This window comes from Solea solea, chromosome 15 (genome assembly GCF_958295425.1).
Source record: "Solea solea chromosome 15, fSolSol10.1, whole genome shotgun sequence".
NCBI lineage: Eukaryota > Metazoa > Chordata > Actinopteri > Pleuronectiformes > Soleidae > Solea > Solea solea.
The window spans coordinates 10,406,689-10,433,872 of NC_081148.1; the positions used below are offsets into that span (position 1 = coordinate 10,406,689).

The following is a 27,184-nucleotide window of genomic DNA, read 5'->3' on the forward strand; positions in this document are numbered from 1 at the left end:
TTTACCCAAGTATCCATTTAGTACTTTATACAAGATTGGAATATAATACTGTATATAAACTGACTGAACTGCCATCGAGCAGCTCGATAATCCATTGGGATGTCTTGAATACCAAAAGTGTACGGAAGTAGCACACGTCCATTGTGAGGGTAACAGGTGATCACAGATAAAACATCTCTGCGATCATGTCTGCATTGGTGTAGCCTTATTTTTTTACTACTACATTGCTACCGATAACTGTGACACACCACTGCAGCCACTACATTTGTTTACACATTCATTTAAGCCCACAACTTTGAAGACACGATGGAGAGGGACTCCACCGGTGCTGCGGAAAACACGCAGCCTGCTTCGCCTTTGAGGACAAACCTTAATGAAGACAGGTGCGCAGCTGATTCCCACACCTGCCGTGATGGGACCTGTGCTGCTGCCACTGATGTCGCCAGAGCCAGGTGGATTCTGTTAAGACAGGTACTGTGAGTCCCAGGAGTAAACACTAATATTCTCACGGGTTTAGACGAGGAATGTGATGATACCACTTTTCTGTGTCCGTTATCACAAACTCCAGTATTTACCGAGACTGATATTAGTCTGATACACTCATTTTGGACCGTTTATGAACTATGAAGCTGTTAACAACACATTTGTGAAGAGTCAAGAGACTCCAACTGTGTGACAAATCTTGTTCTCCCAAAAAGAAGATGTAAACAGCCCAAACATGACTCTGAGCTAAAATGCTTTTGCTGATCTTTACTTACATTATTACAGGCTGGGCATAGTGAAGCATGTGATATATAGGATTCTATGGGATTTTACATGTGTACATGTCCAATATCCGATCCAGTGATTTTGACCAGTATCGGATCGATACTGATACTAATACTGATACTAATTCCCGTCCCTAGCTTAAACTCATTTTATTCAGGTCACACTTTCATGTGTTTTTGGACATGTTGTATTTCACGTAGTCTATATTCCCTCTAACTCAGAGTCAGCAAATAGACAGAACCAACACAGTTTCACGTAAACAACAGAGTTTCAAGCAATACATAGTATTCAGATTTTCTAATGTATTTATAAAAATAATTAAAAAACTAAAATTTTATTTGCTAATTCATCATTTCCAGGGCTTCATGCTGCAGACAAATCTTGAGTGTGTACATTTCTTAATACCCACAGGTGAAGTTAATTAATTTGTCAAATGTATGTCTCCTGTAAATCTCTGGTTTACCTATTCAAAATAATACTGTTGTAGAAATTAATGTTTTATTATACACACGTTTGCTTTTGACACAATTTATATTGTGATTTGGGATGCAATGGGTTGTTGTCTTTAAAAAAGTGGGTCCACCACACAGTAAACGTTTGACAAACAGCATTAGAAAACATCAGGCATGACGGAATAAACTACTGACAACCTAACAGATTAGATCACCACCTATTTGTTCCGTAAACCACCAATTTTAATTAGATGTTACAAGATATCTACTTGGGTCTGTTTCTACTTTACATTATCACACAGTAGAATGATGCAGATATTTCAAATGTTAAAGGCAGAAGCTTCAGCTTTTGTTGATGGCCAAATATAAGTATAGAGCCAGGTCCACAGGCTGGTATAGTAATAATATAGTATTTGTTGCTCAGTTTGAAATATGTAATATGTGCTTCTTTTTTGGAAAGTTAATATGTTATTTCCACTCACACAGGTGTTGCGTCAAAAGTCAGTGGACAGTCCGCAGGTCAAACAGGCATCTGTTCGCAGATTTGCAACGTTTGACCTTTTCAGCAGGAAAAGGCTTTTCAAACAAGACCCCAGTGATACCTCAGATGGCCAGTGGGTGGAGTACAGAAGTGTCTACTTTCCAGAGTACAGTGCCTTACTCAGGTACATGCATGAACATGTGAATGGACACTCAATGTTTTATTGTTTCATGCTGGCAAAGATAAAACATGCTGACAGTGCATCACACGTACAGATTAAATGGGTAAAAGTCAGTATGGATCAAGTTCCAGGTGATGCTGCATTTAATATTAAGCGTTCAGACATGCACAGAACTCTGGATATTCTCAGTGATTCTGCAGAAGGGCTGTATGTGTGAATACAGAATACAGGTTCCCACTATAATCTCAGATTATGTGCATTGGTGAGTGTCCTGCTTCTTGCAGGCTTAAGACAGGAATCTCTGGAGATTCTCTTTCTGTTGTGACCGCTGCTTATTCAGACAACATCCCACTGTGTTTGTCTTGTGTGAATGACAAACTCCAGGTATGGTCAGACCAAAACACCCAGAGTTCATGTCAGAAAATGGTATTCACCTCTCTAGAGTCTAGTTTTTTGTCAATTTAGAAGGAACCACTCCTGTGTGCCATAAAACAGGTTGAAATGCTGCTCAATTTCATGTTATAGTTTTATTTAAAAAATGTCTATTCATTGATGTGCAGACATAGTTTAAATATATTGTTTATTGTTATAAATGTATCCAGCCATGTCTTATTCAATATCAGTGATGTTAACTGATATACAATGTGTTTCTTAAGAACAGAGCTATAAGTTTAAAAAAGGTAATTAACACTATTTGTCTTGTTTCCGTGACTGTAATAAATATGCACAACATACTTTTCTGTCCACTTATGTTTCTGTGTCTTTCAGGGATAACATGGGTCCACTGAAAGTGAATGAAGTGCTCAACAGTTTCGACAACACTGGTAACGTCTGTGAGTACATTGTTTCTCTTCTCTACTTGGAATAGCTTTAATGTGTTAGTGTGTTTATGCAAGTGTGCACAGGATTGTGTTTAGTTGAGTTATTGTACTCGCTGACCGTTATCCATGACAGACAGACGGACACACACACACACACACACACAGGTTTGCGCAGCTATTATCCTGAGGACGCTGCATTGACTTTCATTCGTTTGGTCAACAAAGCGTAACAAAGCGTTGACCTAAACTTAACCTAACCACAATGCAAATCTTAGCCCTACATTTAACCAGTTCCTCAGAAACTTCATTAGGACCAGGTTTTGGTCTCCATGGGGACTACTGGTCCTGACAAGGTCAGTGTTTGTGTAAGAAAAGGTCCTAAAGAGGTAACTAGGTCCATGTGTACACACACACACACACACACACACTTTTTCTTACCAGGTACATTCAAATGCCTCATAGAAGGGACACGTGCTGCAGTCTTCTTATTACACCAGTCAACAGTGATGAGTGGTTCAGTGATGAGTGGTTTGGGAGAAAAGAAAGTGTATAAGTCAAGCAGATGTGCACATGCTGTGTGATATGGAGTGGAATAACATCATCGAAGCACTAGAGCCTTGATGTTGACCTTCACACACTTTGTAAAGCTTGACTGAGTTTATTTTTGATTGAATGTAATTCAGTTTTACTCCGCTCTGTTCAGTCCTGTTGCATTTTGTAGGGTGTTTTGCTTCCCTCGTGCTCTCTAGAATGAACCTCGGACTAACAACCTCTTTGTTGTGCCTTTTCCACCCTCACAATTCTGATTCCAATGCACAGCCATACTCCCTGCTGTACAGTATTTATGCATTATAATGGCACTGATAAAGGATTTGAACGTACTCAATAAAACCTGGGGTGCCTGTAGGAATTTTCAGCACTGCTCTCATTAATCTCATTGCTGCAGCTGTACTTACTAATTTTGAGGTTTTATGAAAGGCCTGTGTTGTTGTAAATTTCCATGATAGTTTTTGGTGGCTTAATTATTTGCTAATACATTGGGTAGTTTACCATGTCTTTTACACCATTTAATCTTATTTACCTGAGCTGCTTTCATTGTATTATAAACTGAAAAATAGTTGTGTTCTAAAACTTTTAAAGTGTTAGAGTAAGAGACACAGTCAGCCTGTTATACTGAGTAATAACAAACCAGCAACATATGATTTCAAATGTTATTACACATTACATCTTTATTGTCATATTAGAGGAAAGTTAAGACAAAGTCAATAGTAACACGTGTTGAAGGTGTTTCTAAAGACCCTTCCTCATGTGTTTGCTGTTATTAAATGTAGATAAAGTTAATAAACCCACTACATCTTGCTATCCATTTGGTTCATTATGATGTTGTTTCTTTGAATTTCCATGTTCACATACATGTGAAGAGTTATGACAAGAGTAACACAATTAATGACAACATGATTGAGATTGAAATTGTTATACGACCAAGGGCAATTACTCAATAGAAATGACTCTTCTGTTATTTTATGAAGATAAAACGTGTGACAAAACAATCATTTTGATGGAATTCAGCAGTGCTGCAGGAAGATGAGAAAATGTTTTGTTGTTGATAGACTCAGTTTTATATTTCTTTTCTTGAAAATGATAGTTAAGATGCAAAAATGATTAGTTGCACCAACTATGAATTACATAGCAGTCATGATATTTGTCAGAATAATCACAACTTGTTTTTCTAAAGTTCTTTTTTTATAATCATATCATGCAGCTCTAATCACAGACTAGTGATAACCAGCCCGATTGCCCCACAGGAGTCAGGGTCATAGGTGAAGGTCGTATCTTGAGGCTACTTCAGTGCACAAAAGCATCAAATATATAAGTCATGACAGAGCAGCTAGTACGTATAATCCCTTCTCTCTACAAGGAGACTAAAGGATCAATACTTTTTAAGAGGTCATCATGTTCTTGCCTTGTGGCACAGGCCCCCACTGAGCTCTTTGTAATTTGCAGATCTCCAATTAGCTCTGCTTTTCTATAAAGTACAAATGTGTGTAAAGAATCCTCTCCCTAATTTATTTTCCGTCGTAGCAGACATGTCCAGACTGCTTACTGTAGATACCCCCTCATCCTTTTGTCCCAAACTACCTCTCTCTTTCCATTTCTCCACTTTCTGCCCTCACGCCCCTCCATCCCTCTCTCCTCCCAGCTGGAGTCATGCTTGGCCAGATGGGTAACAGAGTTCCTGACTTGGCCTGTGGATTAGCACAGCCGGAGATTAGAGCATAGAGGAGGGGAGAGGGGGAGATGGTGGGTGGGCATGCCAGAGGTGGAGGTGTGTGTGTGTGCGCGTGCGTGTGTGTGCACGCATAAGGAGTGGAGAGCCACTAGTAAAGGGGACCTCATTCCTCAGACAATGAGCCAGCCATCTCCCTCTCCATCCCATGTTTGGGACTAGTAATGCGTGAGATCAATTAGGACTGGTTGAGAGGAGGCTCTGAAAGGCCTGGAGGTGACCCTGTCGGAGCTCAGGGGTCTATTTTTGAGGGTGTTAGTCAGAGAGAATCCCCATTAAATACACAAACTCACTCATATCTATTTTTTATGTCCTGCTCACAAAGATGTACAATCACACACACACATCTACACAGTCTTGCTAGTTAATACACATTCTCTTTGGCCACATTCACACCCTCTCCATCTTTCCTGCTATCTTGCTAATCCCTCACCCCTGAGGTGTGGACAAGCCCAAATCCTAGGGTTCCTTGTCCTCCTGAATAGCAGGCTAAAAAGTCTAGTCTGGATTAGCTCACTGCTTCCAAAATGTGTGGACTCAGCTTAAAATTGCTACCCCCTCTCAGCATGAGCCTCTCCCCTGGCTATTGTGATTGTCCCACCAATGTGCTCGTATTTGAACAATATGTTTTTTTCTTAAGGTGACGATAAGCTGAAGTCAATGGTTTTACTTCAAGCTGAGAGGAGAAAGCAAGGGGTCTCAGTGACGATGGTTTTTAATTTAAGTAATGGAGTGTTTGTAGAAATTATGTCTTGTCACGGAGAAGACTTGGGCCTGCACTGACCGCAAAGTTAAAGTAAAGGCTTCACTGACTTCTCATATACAGCACATGTCACATGGTCCATCATAATCACATTGGAAAAATACATTTAGGTTTCTGTTTCTTATGAACAAAATTAATGTTAATGACTGGGGGAAAAACTTTTTTGATTCTGACACAACTTTTGCTCGAGTTCCTGCAGAATTTTAGATTTTTGGGTCATATGCCTTAAAACCTTTTTTAAGTTTGGCTAAATATATTTTAGCCAAAGAAATTAATAATGTACACAGTTTCATTTATGTTTTCACAATCACCCCCTCTGGTGGTCATTCACAAGTCACGAAATTGCTGTTAAATTTGTAACTCATTATGTTGTCACTAAATGATTTGTCCCATTTCAGATCACTTTGAACTATTTGAACTCTGAACTTCCAGCCTTCCTGGATCTTTTGCTGACAGTGGGAGCTTGTAATTGTAAGAGAGCTTTGTGCGGGCGTTGTTTGGGGTTTCAGGGGTGCTTGTTTCCTGCTAGGGATCAGGATTTTAGTACACAATACAGGCCCTTGGGGTTGGATGACCAAGAATGCATCAGAGGAGGTGTCTGTGTGTGTCTGTGTGTGTATGTGTGTGTGTTTGAGAGGGTTTAGGTAGAGCTTGTTGACATTGCAGGGCTTTTGGTAAGAGGACTTTTAGGGCTGTGGGGTTACTTGTTGGGTTGATGTTGCAGGAAAAAGTCACCGAGTGTCCATACTCGCATACACACAGGGAAAATGTATCTTTGCTGTGTGTGTCGTTGTTGTTGTTGTTGTTGTTGTTCGGATTCTTCCACACACACAGCCCTAGTTAGAGCAATGCTGTTCGTCAGTGCATTAGTGTGTCTGTGGAATCAAGAGCCAAGCATCCTAATGAAGCTTAATAGCACCTTCTTCACTCCGGCTGTCATTGTATGAAAGGATTTCTAGCCTTTCAGCCTCTCAGTCATCCCTATTATCTACCACAGACTTCACCTATCACCCCCACTGGTAAATACTATAAGCCCAGAATGTTTGAGTGTCATGAGTGAGCGCAGTGGTGAACTGGTGGAAGTTACCCGCTCATTTCTGTGGCTCTCTCTGTGAGGTTATAAATGTCTGCATATGTTACACTTACAGAAACAAGACAATCCTCACTACATGTCAGAGCAGAGTGTTCTTTGTTGGTTTTTTGCATTGTTGGGCAGGTGTGTGTTTCTTCTGTATCTAGTGAATCTATCATGTTCATGTATGTGTGTTTAATTTGTTGCTAAGCGTCCTTAGTGACTGTGTGTGTGTGTGTGTACTGCACATATGTGTGTATGTGTGTGTGTGTGTGTGTGTTGTAATAGGTGCCCCCCGTAGCCTCTCCTTGTTTCAAGCCTACAACGGAGCCCTGTTTGCATAATTATGCTAATTCATTGTGCCATAGTACTAATTAGACCTTGTTAGACAGTAGTGCCAGACCGGGAGATGGCAGCCATGCACACACATACACAGAAACACACACACGTACAGACACACACACACACGCTCACTCATTGACTGTTGTGTCAATGACAAGGTTTGTGGTTCCCCTCTGTGCTGTTTATAACATGCTCTCTATAGCAAATGTTCTCTACTGTGTGCTCTGGACTGAGCTCAGGTGGCTCCTCTGATTTTTATTTAAGCTCATGGAACAAAAATCAATGTAAAACATTAACGCTATTAGCTTCCTCAGAATCTAATCCATGCCCATATTCTCATTATTATCTCTTATTCCTCAGAGCTGATGCTAATTGCTCCTTTTGCAAGCAATTTATTTTATTTCTCCTAACTCCACATCTCATTTATTTTAGATGTTGCATATGTCCATTATGATTACAAACACTAATGCACAACTCACATTATTTACTGTATGGATTTTGTCATAAATCAATCCAGAATTTATTTTCTTGAAATACAGATTTACATAAAAACCAGGTAACCCAAACTGGGCTTTAGAATATTTCCTCATAGTATACAACTCATGTAAATGATTAACTAATGCTTTAAAGGAGGTTAAATAAGATGGTTTGGGTGTAGGATGTTGACAATTGGGCTAAACTACTATAGGAGCTTATATTAAATTTAAAAAAACAAAACCCTGCTTTTTCGTTATACATTGATTTTAAGTTAGTATTGTTTAATATACTGTGGTTATAGAGGTTAATTAGACCTCAATGCTTAGCTTTATTACTTGTTGAGATAAAAGGGGATCAGTAAATGTGGCCTGCACAGTTATTGTGTCATCTCAAACATTTTATTAAATATGTTTACTAAATATTTTATTACTTTATATATTTTTTACTTCTATAATGATGTTTCACAGAAGACAGGTGAACTATAACAGATACAATAATGTTCTTTCAGCCATTGTTACTGCAACTGTTTCATTAAATTTAACCACCGAGTAAAATGATGTGCAAAAGTGTTTGCACATGGGCACTGCAGTGTGTGTGTGTGTGTGTGTGTGTGTGTCACTTTGGGGTGTTGGAGAAAGTGTGAGCAAGACTTGAGTGGGTTGAGGGCACGTTGAGAGAGTTGCCAGTTGATTTAATTGTAGGCAATTGATTTTTGCTTCTGCAGCCTTGTCTCCTTCATCCGTTCACTGGAGAAAACAAGGAACGGGGACTTGCCTGAAGTACTGTTGGGTGCTGGAGGCTTCCTGACGTTCGAGAAGTTAACAGTCACTGCTGTAGTTGTGAGCACAATTTGATGCTAATGTGTAGATACACACATTAAGGTTAACAAGCGTGCATGCATATGCATGCACACACACACACACACACATACATACAGGCTGAAATTCCCTGAAGTAAACCACCATTATGACTTTGAGCACAACAGGAATTTGTGCTTGAATGAAAGAGAGTGAGTTAGTGTGTGTGTTTGTCTGTGCGTGCACATGCGTGTGTATGGGTCTGCATGTGTGCGCACTATTACCAGTAAGCGGTGGGGATTAAGTTCAGGAAATGAGTAGAGCGTTAAAGGGTGCTTCCCTGCCCAGTGCTCTTGCATTGTCACCACTGCTAATACTCAGCTAATTACAAGGACATAACAGCCACCACAGTCTGTGACCCTCATGTCTCTCCAATTTGTCCCCTCCCTTTCTTAGGTTACCCCTTCTCTCTAGAATTAGGGGATAGAGAGAAAGAAAAAAGAAAGAGTAATAACAGGTCGCTTCCCTGCCTAAAAGCTCCCCCTCCCTCTGGACAGATACAATTATTGGATTTTTCTCCATTTAAGTCATCCAACCCTTGTGTGCCCCTCCTGGCAATGTCCCCCATGGTGCCTAAGCTTAGCATTCACAGGCCTGTTCACCTAAGTAACACATGCACACACAATGCAAGTGAGTGAGAGAGAGTGTGATATCACTGACTGGTGATTAATATTTGGAACACCGTGCCACCTAGGGCATATCAAGCAAGCATTAAAACCTTTATGTTGAAGTTAAAAAATGTCTTAAAAGCTTAGAAGTGCTTAAAATGTTTGCACCCAATATACCAGTATATACTGTATATATATATGATTGTACATTCAGTTATTCCAGTCAGTCATCCTGATCATCTCCCACAGACTTTGTGTGCGAGCAATGTGAACGATTCAAAACTATCAACCCTCTCGTGTAGCACAAAGCGGTAGAAGATGAATGAGGTGTGAGTAATATTCAATTTATTGTTAATGACAGACATTCAAACTACTACTCTTTTTCTACCTGAATGTTTTAAAGTGAGCTATCGATCATGTTACCGAGTATAGGCCTATGGTTGTGGCCTACAGTATTTCTTTATTCTTTATTTACCTGTCATGAACAAAAAGTGCCTAACCCTCATCTGTTTTTTAGTCACCAAAAAAATAAAGTTGCAGCGGTTCATTCAATATTTCATTATAAGTTACAGATTATTTTGCAGCTCTGTTTAAACGAGCTTACCCAAATATTAAAGGAACTTTAATTAACAAAACCACAGACACATATTTTAAAACGGGTGTTTTCTTGAAGCAGATTACAGCATGTACCCAGTCTAAAATATTTTTAGGAATGTCGATAACTCTCTATTTTTATTATCACATTAACCGTACATGTATATTTTGTTTGCATGCCTCACAAATGTGTCCACAAATACAAATGTGCTGAGTATGCTCCATTAGAGAGCTAAGTGATTAGCGCATGGTAGTTAATTTGGCTCTCCTCCCTCTTGTACCCGTCAAGTGCACCACTGTGTAATTCCAAAGGCACAAGTGTGTGCACATGTAAGTGCATCTGTGTGTGTGTGTGTAATGATGTTTTAAAACAAACACATGATTAATGTGATTAGTGTGTTGGTTGGGGATTTGAACAGCTATAGTAAATGTCTGCATGGGCATATGGGAATAGGTTTTGGCTTCACTCCAAACACTGTTTGTGGGTTTTTCAGTGTTTCATTTACTTTGCATTGTCCTTGTATTGTTTTCATGGTCATTATATGATGTAAAGAAATTTTATTTTTGAAGTTATAATTATATCATTTATAATAACTATAAATCTTTTGATTTATCTTTCAGTTTGACGACACAATATTGTATTTAGCTTGAGTGAAATACATGCATTTCCTGGTTGAACAGTTGGTTTATCAAAGGTTTCACAACCCCTGTGTTTTACACAATAGAATGGTTCTTGGTTTCAGGTAGTCACATTATATTCCATTTGACTTAGTGTTAGATAGGCATTTTAAGAATTACTCACTGTTAATAACTTAAATAAATTCATTCATTTTAAGGATCCAAGCTTATAGCCTAAAACACATGACTTGTGTTAGCGTACCCATGGAAATAAAGGTCACTCATCAGTCTTATGGTTCACAAGCGTTGTATTTAAATGTTATCTCTCATTCCCTTTAAAACTATGATATAGTTGTATGTGTGCGTAACAAACCCAAGTGTATGCGCCCAAGTCACATATTACTACCAAGATGATGTGCCCTTTAGATAATTGTGTGATACTCTGCCATTGACCTCAGTTGCTCTCTGCTACCTCAGATACCTCATATATCAACAATATTCCTGACCTCACCTTAATTTCAGATGTGAATTTACTATTAAACAACGTAGGCACTGGATAAGAAAACTAAGACTCTCTCCCTGGTTTCCCATCCTATTGGAAACATTTTTTCTGGGACCATTTTTATCAAAAATCCCAAACAGAGAAGTGGAGCAGCTGATTATCAGCTGTATAACCTGTAAAAATGTCTTTGCTGAAACTGCTAATGTGTTTTGATATTTGTCCAAGAATCCATTAACTTGCTTGGTGACTCAATGAACGGCTTCACCGCACAAACTGCTACAGTCACTTGTTCACTCTGTCGGTCTCTCTCTGTCTGGAGACTCTCTAAATAGCCCCATGGGGGCCTTTAACTGTCAGTTGGCTCTACCAACTCTAAAGTAGGTGTTGACGTTAATGGGTGTGCTAAATGCAAATGTGAGTTACCACAGGCCTCTGAGGGGAAAGTTAACTGATTTTCAAGTGGCCCTCAGAGACTCTCCCTCTAACACTAACTAGCTGTAGTGTATCTCAGTTGGCTGAAGCTGCCGTGGCTGTTTGAACTGCGAGCTGCCAGGTTGTGCCAAGGCTTTTTTTTTTTTTTTTTCTTTTTAAACTTTTTTATGTCAGCTTCACTTTTAACACGTTATGGGAGAGAAATGGTCTGTTTGGCATCTGAGTGTTGAGAGTTTAAAAAGATGTATGAATGAATGAATGAATGAATGAATGAAAACTGTGATAACAAAACATGCCTGTGTGTGATTTATAATAGGTGTATAAGTGTATAAGTACTGCAAACTGAAGTCACACAACTTTTGTTTCTGTCTTTCTTTGTCACTTTTACGTGCACATGCTCACACACATACACCCCCCCCCCCCCCCCACTCTGTCCCTCATCTGTCCACAGCAGGCCATGGCGCCATAGACCTTTGTGTTTGTCCACTGAGGCTGAATATACCCCCACCCCAACCTGACCACCACCTTCTCTCTCTCTCTCTCTCTCTCCCACTCACTCACTCACTCACACACCATTATTTCATAAATGATATGTAGCCATGAGCCGAGATCCTTTATATCCTTATTTGTTTAAAACTCTTCCTGCCCAAATAGCCATTAATACATAGTTATTTCGAAAATAAATAAGAAAAACAAATAGTCCAGTTGTCCATGTGTGGAAAACTTCCAGTGGCAGGCTACATTGCAAGGTTTACATGCCAACCCTTCCTGTCTGACCTTTTCTCTGCTACTAGGACACACTGTGAGCAAAGTGTCTTTTCCATGTAGACTACATCAAGTCCAAATTGCCTGTAAGAAAAGACTTGTATTACACACATAATAACAATGCACCATGAAGGGTATGCAGGTCAGTTAATGACAGGTGCATCAGCAAATTAAAGTGGGTGCTCCAAATTAAATCACTGGTTGCTTTAATTGGAATATTGCTAGAATTATTTGTCTTTTTTTGGCTGTTTGGATATGATTACAGACTCCTAATTATATAATTTGATGAGAGGCTTTTGAAAAGTATGTTAAATTGGGAATGACCAGTGAAAAAGAAGTTAGATTTTTGCACAGCAACTTATCATGTCAGTGTTACAGGCTCAATTTTTTTTTTTTTTTCATTGTGTGCTGCTTCTATTAACAGCTTCCCTGTTTCATTGCTCTCCACCCTCTCTGCTGTGCCTTTTCCCTCCCTCTCTGCCTCCTCTCACTCTCTCCACCCACCAGTGATTGCACAATCTTCCCATCACCACCACAATCATAACAGCCTGGATTCTGTGCCAATGTGTAACCACTGCCAGTCTGTGGACATGTAAAATGACACGCGTGCACACACACACCCTCGCGCACGCAAGCACGTGTCCTGGAGGAGAAATACAGTTAAAGCTTTTATGCTACGTTCCCAAGTGGCTGTTTTCGAGCGCAGCCACAATGGAGGGCCTAATGTGGATTTGTTTAGAGAGCTGGTTAATTGGAGTGGGATGCTCTAATTGCACCTCTTTCATGGTGTGTATGAGCATGTTTGTGCATGTGTGTGTGTGTGAGTGTGCAACTGTGTAAATGTAAATGTCACCTGTCTTTTGTTTGGAATATGTGTGGGAAAATGTTTGCTTAGCTATAACTCTATTACACAAACACAATAAGCTACATAGCGCACACATAACTGGTGTGAAGTGTCTAAGTGCAGAGAGCACGAGAGGAACAAATATTGAGAGAAATGCAATGAATAGTGTGTCTTTACTATCACAGTAAGCCACTGTACGTGAAGGGGCTTCCATTTATGTAAACGCACAACTTTGTCAGTGTTGCCTTCCAGTTGGGGGTGCTCTAAGTCCACATGACTGTGTGTGTGTGTGTGTGTGTGTGTGTGTGTGTGTGTGTGTGTGTGTGTGTGTGTGTGTGTGTATATAGACTCACTAGATAAACATTGCAGTTGCTTCAGAATTATAGCAGTCACCAGATGACATCACAGTAAAATATCAGTGGCAGATTTTTGGAATAACATGTTCAACAGTACTCTCTACCACTGAACACCACTATAGATACAATGTTGGGGAAGAATGGTGTGTAATCATTCAGAAGAGACTATGACAAACAGCACTTAAGCTGTGGTGGTGCCTCAAAACCTACACTTTGTGTTGGTTTTCACAGATGTGTGTGTATATATTGGGTCTGAAAAAATGCGTTTGTGAATCCTTGTATGTATGTTGATACCTCTGCGTGAGTCCAAAAACACATGGCGTGCCCTATGTAAGCCATAAGCCTAAAGCTAATCAATGATTGTCACTTAAGACCATTCTCATCATGCACACACACACACGTTTGTGCAGCTTTTGAAGTGAGGACTTATAGACATAATACATTCCCTACCCCCTTACCATAACCTTAAACATCACAACTAACCCTAACCTAAACCCTATTCTAACCCTAAAACCAGGTCTTAACCCTTCAAAGATGTGAGGACAAGCCAAAATGTCCTCACAAAGCAACAAATACAAGAATACATGCACACACAGTGCTTCAGTGATCATTGGAAGCCTATTATGGTCCTTTAGATCCTTTTTGTGTGCTACTGATTGCTTTCATTCAAGACAGTGATCTCTTTTGTTTGCATACATTTACGTGTCTGCCTGTCTTTTTGCTTGTGTGTGTTTCTGTTGCTGTTTGTCTTCATGTGCATGCATTTGTGTTTGCAGGCTCCATCTAAATGTACACACATTATTAGTATTATTAGTAACCATTCTGCCTGAGCACAGTCACTGCAGTTCTCAGACAAAGCAATCAGATCACTTAAGGCTCTGTGGCCTAAAGCTTCATGTCTTCCTATATATGTCTCTCTCCCTCTCTGTCTTTAATGCGTCTCTTCAACACACACACACACACACACACACACACACACACACATACACACACACACACACATACACACACAAAAACCCCAGCAGCCATGGCCATCACCCTTTATCTTCTCTCTCCTCACCCTCACCCTGCCTCTTCTCTCAACCAGTCCTGCCTTCAGTCCTTTACCTCCATGGGGGGAAAATGACAAGGTCATGTAGATAAACATAGAAAGGGGAAAGTGGAAGAGATCAAGAGACAGAGAGAGCTGAAATGAACCATCTCATTTGGACATTAGCCCCCGGGCATCTGTGGTGAGAGGCCAGATAGCAGATAAAACCCAAGTTGTTTATAAGGCATTATTTAGCCTCAGTTAGCCAGCTGCTTTGTCAAGTTAGTGCTGGAAAGAAATGAAGGGCAGAGACTAATACAAGACTTTCTTTCTCAAGGAGCAGGTGTTTTACTTACACATTATGAATCACTTTCATTTGAATAAGCTTTAAGTGAGTGAGTGAATAAGTGAGAGGAGCCTTACCCTTGGTGACACCGGGAGTTTAATAGTTAAGTCTTTTCTAGAGCTATGCTGAACCACAGCAAAGATACAGAATTTACATTGGTTTGAAATCAATTCTATAAGGCAGTGAGCCATCCTATTAAAGAATCATGTACTACAATAGAATCATCAGTTGCACATGTTTTAGCCCCTGTGCCTCTGCCTATTAACTATTATGTTTTGTTGTTGTTATGCATATGAATGTATGTTCTTTCTTAGGATGAATGTAACTCAGGCTTCCTTTTCTATCCACTCACTCTTCATTACTATACTGTATATCTGATCTTCAGCTGTTTTTGGTGTTCAATCCGATCAGATTAAATGCTTTAATTGTGAATGTCCCCATTGTGGGACTAATAAAGGATTATCTTATTTTAAAGAGAAGTTGTTTACAGTGACACATTATCGTTGGAGGGAAGATTGAGTACTTTTCTTCGCCTAGAGTTCTCAAATGTTGTATCCATGACATTTGAAAAGTTTTTTTGTTATCATAATTATTGTTTTTGTATAGAAATCCGATTATTGGTGCAACAATATAAACTCTCTTGCTGGTTTGAAGCCAGCTATTTTTAAATCTCAGTGCAGAACACTCAACAAGTCCTTGATAAATAATGAGAACAATTTGTTCAGGCTTGTGCACAAAAACAACTTTGTTTGTTGTAGGCGCAAAAGTAACTCGGTTACATCTAAGCAAACATTCTAGCTTGGGTTAAAATAAGTACTTTTTTGAAAGTCAGAGGACATTTTTCATTATGGTTAGAATAATTGTAAATAGGTCTAATGTTTTTTCAACCTAGTCATCCATCTGCTCATCCTTTGCTCCTGTCCAAATTGCTATTAACATATATTTAACAATAAAATGAAAATATGGGGGCCACACGGTTGGTGTATTGGTTAGCTCTCTTGTCTTTGCAGCAAGAAGCCCCGGGTTCACGACCTGGTCAGAACAAGGGCACATTCGTTTTCACGTTCTCCCCGTCCGTGGTTTTTTTTTCCAGGTTCTCCGGTTTCCTCCTACAGTCCAAAAACATGCAGGTTTCGGGATTAGGTAAATTGGACCCTTGACCGTAAGTGTGAGTGTGAGAGTGGATGGTTGTTTGTCTCTCTATGTGGTGGACTGGCAATCTGTTCAGAGTGACCCCACCTTTCGCACTAAAAGACCCACCTCTTCTCTTTGGCCTTCACTTCAGGATAAGAATTATTATGTTACTATTTTACTGTTTTACTTTTATGTTTTTATTAATTTTATGTTTTATACCGTTTATGGTGCTGTGCCTTTAACTCGGTAAAGTGCTTTGGTCAACCTTGGTTGTTTTTAAATGTGCTCTAGAAATAAAGTTGACTTGACTTGACTTGACTATGTAAACTGAGATTGGCATAGTGCCCCCCCGTGACCCTCGTGTGGAGGACAAAGCAGTAGAAGATGGATGGATAGATGGATTATTATTATTTTTTAATAGGAGTCTGTGTTTTTAATCTTTCAGAATCTGGCACTTTTTTATAATTTATTTTGAGTCCAAACTTTCAATAAAGTGATTGTATGGTCATTATAACATCTAATGGTGGCTTAAGACTTTTGCATAGTATATACTATAAAAAAACAGAAAGACATGATGCAGTGATGATCGCCTTCTATGTTGACTGCGCTGTAGAATGAAGCATGGATGGGTTGGGGAGAGTGGAGAGAGGACAGGAAAGAGAGGAGACTGTCTGATAGAGATATATCATTACACTGTTATATGTGTAATCTATTGTGCTGCCATTGAACAGCAGCAGCGTGGGATTGGCAGAAGGCCATGCACACACACACACACGCTGAGCTTCCAGTGGGGCAGTAATAGAGGGTGTGAGTGTATTAGCTGCTACAGTCCAAGTGTTAAGTGCTGGCCTGTTGCGTGTGAGATCGATGACAGCCGGGCGGCCCCTCAGTCACACACACACATGCGCACACGCACACACACACACACGGAGCTGTGACACATAGCCTGAGGTCAGGGGTCATTCACAGACACCACTGTCTGTATTTCTGTGTGTATAAATATATGTATCTATCAGAAACACTTTCCTTGTCTATTAGACACACACGCGCACACACGCATGCGCACACACACTCCCTGTCCTGTGACCACAGGGTGGGGCCGTTGTCAAGCACCAGTGGTCCATCGATACTTGGGCAGGGCTCTGATGCCTGCTGTCTGCTGATGGACACTGGCTTGCCTCCGGGGACCATTAGACTCATTGGGACACAGACAAACGCACACACATTGCTACACTTACATGGAACACATAAACAAACCTAATACTTGAACACACACACACACACACACACACACACAGTAGATACGTGCACACCGTGAACACCACCGTTACACCGATGTACAGTACATACATGCATATACAAAGCTCAGTGTGTACAGCTGAATTTATTTAACAGTAGTTCTATACCAACACGATATGAAAAAAAGGGATAGTTCATATTCATTTAGTCAAATATGGCATATTATGGCAACTTTTAAAACGTCATTATAAAGTCTGAAAAGTATATAGGCACATGTGAATTAAACTTCCTGGATGTACAGAATCTAACTGAAAAGGAAACTGAATGTTTTTGAAGGTGTTTCTATAAGTCATGTTCTTTGGTGCTTTGGTTACTTACTTACGCACTTTTCCCCCAAGTAACATGCAGTTCATATCTACTACAGTACACCTCATCTTCAAAAGTGCACTGCGGCTGTAGTTGTGTATGATGCCATCGCACACAATGCTCCTCTTTCCTGTCCTGAACCAGGCAGTGTTATGGTCATTATGTCATCAGTGTTCAGAGTGCTGCAGGGTCAAGTGTTATGTTCTGATCCCTTGCCTTGCTATCCATCGAACTGCAATCCAGACACCATTAGCACTACTCCTCTCTACTTTACTGTGGCTCTTTGGTCCTTTTCTTCATTCATTTTTTTTTCTTACCACCACACCCCTCATTTTGGCAGCTCCCTCAAATCCACCCAACTGAGTACACTCACAGATCCGTGTGTCAGACACGGCACCTTTTTTCAGTGAATTAGCTGAAGAACAGTTTTTCTGTCCCTGAAAAATCGAGTAGAACATGAGAAAACAGATACCTCGAAGACCATACAGCAGATTGAGTGCATCTACAGTCTGTTGCACAGTCAATTGCTTACAAATTGCCAGTATTATTTCTCATTCAGAGGAAAAAAAACATGTATACATGCAGGTCTCTGGGCCCCACTACAGTTTTCAAATAACTCAAACAGAAAAGAGTTCATATTACAAACAATTATAACATGATGATGCATTCTGGACATGATGACTGAAGTACATCAAGTAGGAAGTCATCTACCAGCTGTAAGTGTTGTAGTATAGCATATCTTATTATCTGTTAGCTATCTCTGTTAATGTCTTGCACAAACAGAGCAGTCCACCACTGTCAACTGTATCCCAGCGTCTGCTCAGAACTCCTGAGGTCCAAACTACAATCTTACAATTCCCAGAATTTTCATCAGTATACCAGCGTATTCATTTAGATTTAATCATGATCAATCATGTACGTTAACTCACTCACTCATCTTCTACCGCTTTATCCTCCACATGAGGGACGAGGGTGTGCTGGTGCCAATCACAGCCTACATAGGACATGTCGCCGGTCCATCACAGGGGCCACAAACAACCATTCACTTTCACACTTACGATCAATTTAGAGTGTCCATTTTGCATAATCCCCAAATCTGCATGAGAACCTGGAGAAAACCCAAGCACACGGGGAGAAAATGCAAACTCCATGCAGAAAGACCTTCGTTCGGGTCGCCTTGCTGCAAACGCAAGCGTGCTAACCACCGCACCAACCATGTGGCCCTGTATCAAACAAATAATAAGTGGAATATCTACATGAGCCTCAATATGCATGTGTTCAAAGCATACTTTAATACCAGCGTCACTGCAAACCCACCGGATTAACACATTTAGTCAAAGTATTATAAGGAAATGTAATAATTGTCTTTGAACATGTGAACATGTTTTGTTTGGAAGAACATTGATTTTTTACAAATGTTTTTTTCCCCACACATTTCTTTTTTCTATTCCTCTAACAGACAGCTGCGTTCATGTATAGTAACAATTATGATTAAAATCCCAGAGATCTTATTCATTTCTTTGTTTCCAAGCCTGTCAGTAACAGCAATTCCTCATTAGACCAGTTAATTACTACCCAACACTGCAACAGAGGCTTTGTTTTATTGGTGCTGCACTTTAAAAGGCAACCATAGAGCTCAGACAAAACAGTCATAGGAGGAAGAATTTAAGTGTAACAAGTTGTAATGAAACTCTTGATGGTTATATCTGTATTAGATTAAGAGAATGATCCGAGTTAAAAAAACAACAACACTTGTATGTCTTAGTATAAGTGTTGTGTCATGCTCTGAGGAGGCCAGTCTTTCTTTGTGTCTTTTTGTCTTCTTGTCCCTCCTGTTTATCGATTTAAAAAACAAAACAAAAAACAATTCAAAGAAGTCTCATCAAGCCCAGATGTTGACAACAATCAAGAGTGGAATTGTAGAAGACAAGATGATGGCGACACACAGGCAAAGAAAGTGAAAGATGATGAGAAAGAACAGTGAAAGGACACCTTGAGAGAGTGAAAAGAGGGAGATGGGTCCTGACAGGGGAAGGGGGCTGTTTACAGATTTGCCTGCATCAAACCCAAGTGCCTGTGGGCATCATCACACACACAGACACACACATGCACACACAGATGCACAATGATAACCCATCTGCACTTGCCAAGTGTTGTTTAATCCAACCTGACTTGCACTCGACGGAAAAAGCAAATTCACTTCCACTCACAGTCTGGAAAACGGAGCGCTCTTCACATAAATGGCAGTGCTCTGAATTACCACGTTTGTGTGTGTGTGTGTGTGTGTGTGTTGCTAGTGGCATGTACACACTCACTCACATGGGTCTTTTTATTTTTGTGAGGCTTTTTTTTTTCCCCTGTGCGTGTGTTTACATGTATTGGTGGTGACAACCTCTTGAGTAGTACCCCCTTCATTGTCTGACAGGCAGATAGCTAGGCTGCTCTGCTCCCTATTGTTAAGGGCCTGTCATCAAACCCTGCTTGTACAGCCAATTATATTGCCTCTGTGTGTGTGTGGGAGAGACAAACAAGTTTGCACTTTGTTGATTGTCTACATCTTCATGTGTGCTAATGCATGTTTGTTTTAATGAGCGTGCTTGTTTTTTTGCAAAAACGAGCATAAGCTGTGTCCATGAGCCTGTGCGTGCAGGTGAGGGTGTATGTTTGCACCACAATGAGAGTGAGAAGAGAAGATCAGGGCTGACAAGCCATTGTTTGACAGACTGATAGTTTTGCTGCAGCGCTTTACTGTACTCCCCTCTCCTCTCCATTGTTATGTGACTTGTCATTAAGCCCTTGTTGCCCAGTCAAAATGGGCAGAAGTGCTTGTTGGCTACAGCGCTGTCACTTGTGAAGAGGAGTAGGTGAGCCTATGAACGCACATACATAAATACACACATAAAGACACAAGAGGCCAGAGGCGCAGAGTTGGAGGATTTTTTTTTTGCACACTACCTATGGTGCTTGATGTATTATTGAAATTCTCACATAATACTGTTAAAAAAGGCACAAGCTGTGTTGATGAAATGTGGCACCCTGCTGTGTTAAAAGAGCTAAGGAGAACATTTACCTCAATATTTATGAGATGATGTGTATGAGACAAAAACTCACCTCACAAAACATAATAAATGCAACACCATTGTCTTGAAAAATGTTTTTTAATCTTCTATTTGGCTAAAATGTTAAGTTGGTAGCACTCTGCTTTGCGGCGTGAAGACCCAGGTTTGCGACCCGGTCGGAACAAAGGCATGTTGCATGTTCTCCCTGTGTGTGCGTGGGTTTTCTCCGGGTTCTGCAGTTTCCTCCCACAGTCCAAAAACATGCAGATTTGGGGATTAGGCAACGTGGACACTCTTTATTGCCCTTAGGTGTGAGAGTGAATGGTTGTTTGTCTCTATGTGGCTCTGTGATGGACTGGCGACCTGTCCAGGGTGTACCCCACCTTTTGCCCTATGTCAGCTGGGATTGGCACCAGCGCCCCCTGCAACCCTCGTGTGGAGGATAAAACAGTAGAAGATGTTGTCAGGTGGTGCAACAGTGAAATTCTGTAGACATTTTAAAGTATTATAAGAAATTCCTGATTTGTGTAGCCAGGAACAAACTGTAACTCTGAAATGAAACTTAAAGCAAAAGCACTTTAACTATTTGCTTTTGTTGTCTGTCTCTATCTAGTCTATAAAGCAGACTTACTATGATTTATATTTATATTACAGACAAATGTAAAATGAAAAGCCAACATTGCTTGTTTCCCTTAATGTTTGTCATACTGCTGTTTGCTTGGTGCAGCACAATCATGAAGGGATCCTCAGCCAACTTCTTTGATATCATTGGACCCTTGATGGATTGACCTTTTTCATTTGATAAAAAAAAACAAAACACAAAAAACATCTGCACAGTGGTCCTTTTCCCGTGTCGAGGGGGGGACACGGACAAACAGGTGACATCACTTCCTACAGAGGACAATCACACAGGAACAGGCAAGGAGCCTCCAGAAGCGCTGTCATCGCCATAACAACCCTGACCACAGCCAAGAATACACACACACACATTACTATTGTTAGCGCTAAACTGTCAATACAGTTGGTTTATTGACATATTTTTGAAGCATTGTGCATTTCTGTGTGACTGTTTTCCCAGCCTTCACATCCTTTATGCATTTCTGTCTACTTAGTTTCATTGTTTGAGGTTTTCATGTCGAATTCGGTCACATTAGGTCTCTCCACCTTCAGCTTCATGCATCAAACGTGGTGTCGTTTACACAGCTTAGTCTTCCTTCATAAAAGCACATCCACCTGGAACTGCAGAATAACACTGACATCTGAAATATTTCTGTACAATGCAGCCCTTGGCATCTGCAGGTGGCCTTGAGTCATGTGCGGTGTGTAATTGCTGTCATTCCTTGTCTCTGTCACCACCGTTTATTTCCCCATCACGTCTCATCTATTTAAATAAAAAGCATTATACACGTGTGTGTATATATATTTATATATATATATATATATATATGTATATGTATACATATACATATATATACATATACATACATATATCTCATCATACTGAAACCTGCTTGGTTTTTTTGTATATAAGGTCACACAGGGTTGTCAGTAAGAACATACTGTAATAGAAAACCATGAATACACATGGATGATGAGATACTTCAAAACCACACACACACACGTCACTGTAAAGTGGCAATCTTTATGATCCACTTAAAGCCAGAACAAAAGGCAGAGACCTTGTGGAAATAGTGGCACAGGGTTGCTCAGGGCCACAGTGCTGGGTTCCTGACCTGCAGTACCTCCTTTGGCCTTAAGGTGGGAGCAGTGGCTGCAGTTTTTCTGCAATAGAGGAAAACCCACAGTGCTCGCACACACACTGATCTGCACTTATAAGGGACTACCTACTCTCCTTGTTTGAGTAGAAACAAAACATACAATTGTAAGAAATTACTGAGGATAATTGTCTTATTCAGACACTTGTGTAATTAATTGTCTGAATTTGGTTTTCCTTTTGGTGTCTTTTTACTCATGTGTAATTGATGTAGGATGTGCCAGACTGGAGTGGAGAACAGTTTTGTTTTTGACTTAACTTACTCTGTGCCTAAGGGTGTGTTCTCCTCTCTTCTACTCTAATCTATTCTATTCTTTTTTTTCCCTGGAGTGACTTACAGAAAAAAAGGGGTACAGTGAACACTTGATTACACATTGTCACTCTCTATGTCTTTGCCTTGATGTGCGCTCATATGTGTGCTCTTAATTGATTGACCCTTTGCCTTGTGGTCGGCACCAGTCAATACTGCCAGGTCTTATATTCCTGGGTGAAAGGGAGAGAAGGAGAAAAAGAAACGAAGAGAGAGAGGTAGAGATATTGATCAGGTGCAGTGTGCATCGAATTCCAAGTTTACCTGACCTTCCAAACTGCTGCCATCATCACTGCAATACATCAGTGATGTCCCCTTCCACTCGCTTTCTTCCTGCCTTACTTCACTGTCCTTTTGTTTCAGCCCTGTGTGTGTGTGCGTGTGTGTGCGTGTGTGTGCGTGTGTGCGCGTGTGTGTGTGTGCGCATGCTTGAGCTGTAGATAAAGCCTAAATTGAGCTGTTTTGATTGTTCACTGAGAGTGCCTGCAGCACAAGGCCCCTTGGCTGAGGGACACACACACACACACACACACACACACACACACACAGCCCGATCCCAGTCACCACCACGTACTTCTCTCCTGTTTTTTTATTAAGTGGTGTTGGCAATAGCAATGCAAATTCTTTTAATTATTAGTCAGAATAACTTTCTGTCGCTGTTGTGATGCAGGCTATTTGTTCACAGCAAACTCTGAAAAAAGCGTCACATGTGTCTCAATGTCACACTATTACTAATCTGGGTTTACACATCTTGTTTTTGGTGCTGGGTTAGCTTTGGGCCTAACTACAAGGAGGCTGTTCTGTGGAGAGTGACAAAAGAACACAATTATTAAAGGAGACAATTATTTTGAGACTAGTATTCTTAGCCAGGGAAACCACAATGTGTTGCTGTTTTGCCAGATAATTTCATTTGGCTAATTAATGAGATACATTTTGTATAAAGTAGATGAAATTGTCTTTCTAGTTTTACTCGTCTGTCAATGACTGCCTGCAGCGATAAGTCTGCGTACAAAAATGAAAAACTGACAAGATCACACAATGCCATTTACCTAATAAACGTCTGGTAACTGACCACATAGCTTCATCATTAAATACAGTATTTACACAGCCTTTTGTTGTGCCTGGGTCTTAAACGTGAGGAAATATAAGCGTCTGGGAATCCCTCTCCTCATACACTGGCCTGGCTGCTTTCACAGAGGATGTTTAGAGGAGAAAATACATATTTGTTGATTTAAAAAAAAAAAGGAATGAACCTGAAGCGGAGTCCAACGATACCATACAATTATGCAAATGCCCACTTAAAAACAAACTGCTTCCAAAATGATTTGGCTTTAGGAAAGGGACTGGGAATGTATGTGCACACTAGGAGGTTGGCATGTGAAAACAACTGCGCTGGACATTGTTTTGTGGTCCTACACACGCTTACACTCACGCACTCACTCCGGGGATGATGCCTGGCTAGGTGGATAAAGTAGTGCTATTGTAATTCGATAGATGGCTTTCCCTAAGATAATCTGCCTTAAACAGATGATCATTTTGGGAGTAGATTTGATTGATGTGGGACAGGCAGAGAAAGAAGGAGTGTGTGTGAGGGAGAGAGAGAGAGAGCGGTAGGAGGTAGAGGGAGTGTGCTCGTATTTTTTGGTTTGTGTGTGCGTGTGAGACGGGAGGGGAGTGCGGGAGAAAATTAAAAGGCGACATATAACATCGTTTTGTGCCAGCTGGACTCTGAATGATGCTCAGAGTGGGGGTACTGTATCTCTCTGCTCTCTTCATCATGTGATAGTTCATTTGACCAATCACACATACCTGCTTCCCTTATTTTATCAACATTTTAATAGAATTTGTGATGATGAGGGCCTTTGCTCACATTCACGTTTCAAAACATTGCACACCTTGCCCCTATTATTGCAACACACTTCACGGTTGTTTCATGGTCTGAAGGATGTTTTTACTTGAGTGAGAGTATAGCTTAAAGACAATGTGGTGAAAAATCTACTGTGATCTGCAAGAACAACCAGCTTCTTTGTTTAGATGGCTCTCTATGGATGTAACTTTCCAGTTTGCAAACAGGCAGAGCAGTGTCTGTGTTTGATTTGAGGGTGTTTTTTTTTTTTTCAAGTTGATTACAAACATACACGTTCTCACCTATGGTATGCAGATAGTTTTAGTTTGCTTAAATCATCCTTGCTAGTTTACTTCAAACGTAAGTGAACACATGTTGTTTTTTTTTTTTTATCAGGGGGTAATTCACCATTGTAAGAAATTGGTACCCTTGCTAACCTTTCCTTAATGATTTCATTATAATAATAATCATATCATTTATTTTCTGAATCCTCCTCTCTCTTCTCAACTGCAGGGCACACTGCAGCAGCATCCACCATTCCTCTGTTGTTGCTTCTGGTTCTCTGAGTGGCCTTCCATTTGCTCAAAGAGGGAGATATTAGACTGAAAAAAAAAAAAAAAACCTTTCCTCCGTCTTCCTTCCACTCACTTCAATCTGCAATGTGGTCTCGCACCCCCCATCTTCTTTTCCCTCTCTCCCAACATAATCCTCTGCTCAAGCCCTAGGTTGCCGTAGAAACATCAATAACATTCCTGCTTGACAACATCTTAGTGCATTAAAGTGGTCGCAGGCAGGCTCGGCCCAACAGAGTTGCACACCTATACAGACACTCACAATCACACGCACCATAAACCCTCGGTAGGATTCCCGTGAAAAATAGCAATGACTCTGCTATTGAGATGTAACAAGGGTGAGAATTTTAGTAAAAGTTGTTAATAATACTTACTTAATACTTAATTTACTTAACTTTCTTGATTTCCTTTCATTGGCATATTTAAATCATAGATGCTTATTAAATGTGGCAGATCATAATTACTCCAGCAGTTATCTGCTTTGCTGCTTTGTTTTGCAACCAAGGGTACTAATACCCTGCCAGGTGTGGCTTTACTGTTGTGTCCCTGAACTCTGACCTCCCTGTGCCCCCCCCCAAACCATTATAAGTTATTATTATTTCAATAATGCATTATGAAGCTCAGTTAATCAACTAATCAATTAGTTGTGTCAGCTTTAGAAAGTTCTCTACTGTGATCAGTAAAATAATACAACATTTGTAATAGTAGTTTACAAATGATTCTATTTGTGTTTGTTTCATACTTTGGCTCAGTTCATTTCTTTTTAGAAAACTAATTATTGAATTCAGGAGGAAACAAGTGCTGTGTTTAGAGTTTGAGTTGCTTGAAGTTTTGATTTGTGTTTTAATACATCTTTTTATTAGACATTGAGAGGGAAAATAGTAAGAGATGTATTGGGTCATCGTGGAAGAAACGTTTCGTCTCAATGAGTTCAGAAAAAAAAAACAGGTCATGACTTATTTTCCATTTCTCGTTGTTTTCTGAGATGTGTGTGTGTGTGTGTGTACGTGTACACGTGTGTGTATGTGTGTGTGTAGGAGGGAGACAGATTGACAGCCTCCACTAGAGTCCACTCTCGGCTTAGACTTGCATCACTTTCCGTCTCTACCTCTTCCTACCTCCCCGTCTCTAACTCAGTCCATCTCAATTAATACTCTCCCACCTCCTTTCAAGGGCCTATTATACATTAGCCCTCTAAATCGAATCTCATGGAAATTGACTGACACGTCACTGGATTTGTATCCAGCACGAACAACATCCGAGCATCTATATGGACAAATTACATACGCTGATGCCTGAACACACTCAAGCGGTCAGTCACATGCTCGCCGCGTTACTGATTGTGAAAGCGAGCAGTTTGGGAGACAACACACTGTCGTGCACACACATATACAGCACTATAAGCAGTTGGCCCTGCTTTTTAATACTCACACTAATGTCATAACCATACAGGGCAAAACAGGTTGTGTGTGTGTGTGTGTGTGTGTGTGTGTGCGATAATAACAATGCTCTCTGGGGTTGACGGAAGATTGTTCCATGGACAGACCTGTCATCATGCTAGTCAAATTATTCTGATTGGCTGCTGATTTCCTGATGGCGTCCATCTGAGCATGTGAGGGTGTGTTATGTGTGTTACGGGTTTGATTGAGACCCTGTGTGCTTGCATTCTTGCATATGGCATTTGTGTGTGCATGTGTGTGATTTCTTGATAGAAGCCCTGTTTCATCATCTGTTGCCATTCCCACCTGTCTCCACGGTGACTGTGTGCTGTGTCTAATCACTTGATGTGATTTGTGTTGGTAAAACAGCGCACCTTTCTCTGATGAGAGCTCCTCCCCAGTGTGTGTGTGTGTGTGTGTGTGAGAGAGAGAGAAATTTGATGCAGGCCCCCTTTGGGGCTTCCAAATCAACATTGTCAAGATCCTGCTGTCCCATTATACAGAGACAAACCTTTTTGTCTGATACACCTTCATACTCAAACACATGCGCACCAAACTCTGAGTGCCAGATACACAATGAATACATATAAAATCTCTGTAATCTGTACAGTCTTGTGAAGCAATGAGCACACATTTCTTTTAAATAAATTCCCAGCTTTGCTTTACTATTTTACATTCACCTCTCTCTCTCTCTCTCTCTCTCACACACACACACACACACACACACACACACACACACACACACACACACACACACACTCTGTTTGTGAGTCCTTCACTCAGTCAGCCACATAATGGGCTAAAGAGGTACATGAAACAGATGGTTGCCTCACTAATGTTAACAGGACA

At 40.5% G+C, this 27,184-nt stretch overlaps 1 protein-coding gene across 1 annotated transcript in view; it reads left to right on the forward strand.

Moving 5' to 3' along the window:
- Positions 1–118: 118 nt before the first annotated feature.
- Positions 119–27,184, forward strand: part of camkmt (calmodulin-lysine N-methyltransferase) — a 91,976-nt gene continuing 64,910 nt past the window's right edge. Inside the window, exons 1-3 of the mRNA XM_058651262.1 lie at positions 119–471; positions 1,707–1,885; positions 2,651–2,715. Coding sequence (XP_058507245.1) covers positions 307–471; positions 1,707–1,885; positions 2,651–2,715 — 409 coding nt within the window. The 5' untranslated portion in view covers positions 119–306. The remainder of the gene's footprint in view (positions 472–1,706; positions 1,886–2,650; positions 2,716–27,184) is intronic.